The 1,314-nt window shown below is 44.2% G+C and overlaps 1 protein-coding gene across 2 annotated transcripts in view; it reads right to left on the reverse strand.

The window, feature by feature from the left end:
• The window catches only part of ptpn23a (protein tyrosine phosphatase, non-receptor type 23, a), a 24,242-nt gene that overhangs the window by 1,958 nt on the left and 20,970 nt on the right, over nucleotides 1-1,314 (reverse strand). For both annotated transcript variants that reach the window (XM_032517560.1, XM_032517561.1), the window contains exon 23: nucleotides 428-541. In XM_032517560.1, the coding sequence (XP_032373451.1) occupies nucleotides 428-541 (114 nt within the window). The remainder of the gene's footprint in view (nucleotides 1-427; nucleotides 542-1,314) is intronic.

The following is a 1,314-nucleotide window of genomic DNA, read 5'->3' on the forward strand; positions in this document are numbered from 1 at the left end:
TCACATCGGTGTATCTGATGTAGGCGGGGCCAGAGGTGAGCTAAACAGATGACGACAGTTTAATCTGCCAGTTAGCTTCGATGGTAGCTAAGCGTATTGGGCTCTGGACACGTCACCCCGTGTGTTGTTGTGATTGGTCGGAGTGTTATCCAATTGCGTGCAGTGAGATTTTCAATGCACGCTTGATGCTGCCACTCGACATGGGCAACTTTCATTATTCGATGCCAGACCGTTAATCCTTTAGGATTTGGATCTGGATTTCCAGGCTAAGGGTCAGTTAGGTTCTAAAAAAAAAAGAAATCAGGCCAGTTTTCAAACTACGTACTGAAAGGTAGTCACATCGTCTGGGTACAAACTCCAAAGCCATTTCACTTATTTTACCATCTTGTGCGCCTGAATAGAGTTTTGGACTTTGACAGTGTCAAACCTTTGTGGCTGCAGAGTTGGTGTTCTTGCTGCAGGTGGCGGTAGTGATCCCGTGTCTCTGAAGGACCTGCTCAGCGTGCTTCAACACGGCCTCATAGCAGAACTTCAGATGGAGCTGCAAGACAGCGCAAAAGAGACAATTAAAATAAAGCCTTTTTATATCCGGAAATCTTTTCACCCCTGAGGTTTAGTGACTACTTCATGCACAATATCTGTGTTGTGAATTTAAAGGTCCCATGACATGGTGCTCTTTGGATGCTTTTATACAGACCTTAGTTGTCCCCTAATACTGTATCTGAAGTCTCTTTTAATATAGACCTTAGTGGTCCCCTAATACTGTATCTGAAGTCCTTTTTATAGACCTTAGTGGTCCCCTAATACTGTTCTAAAGTCTCTTTTATAGACCTTAGTGGTCCCATAATCTGTATCGAGTCTCTTTTATATAGACCTTAGTTGTCCCCTAATACTGTATCTGAAGTCTCTTTTTATAGACCTGATGGTCCCCTAATACTGTTCTGAGTCTCTTTTATATATACCTTAGTGGTCCCTAATACTGTATCTGAAGTCTCTTTTATATAGGCCTTAGTTGTCCCCTAATACTGTATCTGAAGTCTCTTTCCCAAATTCAGCCTTAGTGAAATTCCAGCCACTAGAGTCGTCCCACATAAGCTTTCCTTAGTATGTCCATTTCGGAGTCTGTAACTTTTGAGGGGGGGGGCAAGGTGGAGGCTGGGGGTGTGGCCTTGAACTGCCACTTTGCTTGTTTGAAAGCCATGATGTCTCTCTCTCATGGGTGGGCCAAATTCCCTGGCAGGGCAAAGCAGAGAAAGGGGAGGTAACCTTTCCCCTTATGACATCATAAGGAGCAAGATTCCAGATCGGCCCAAC

Source organism: Etheostoma spectabile, chromosome 6 (genome assembly GCF_008692095.1).
Source record: "Etheostoma spectabile isolate EspeVRDwgs_2016 chromosome 6, UIUC_Espe_1.0, whole genome shotgun sequence".
In the NCBI taxonomy this organism is placed as follows: Eukaryota; Metazoa; Chordata; class Actinopteri; order Perciformes; family Percidae; genus Etheostoma; species Etheostoma spectabile.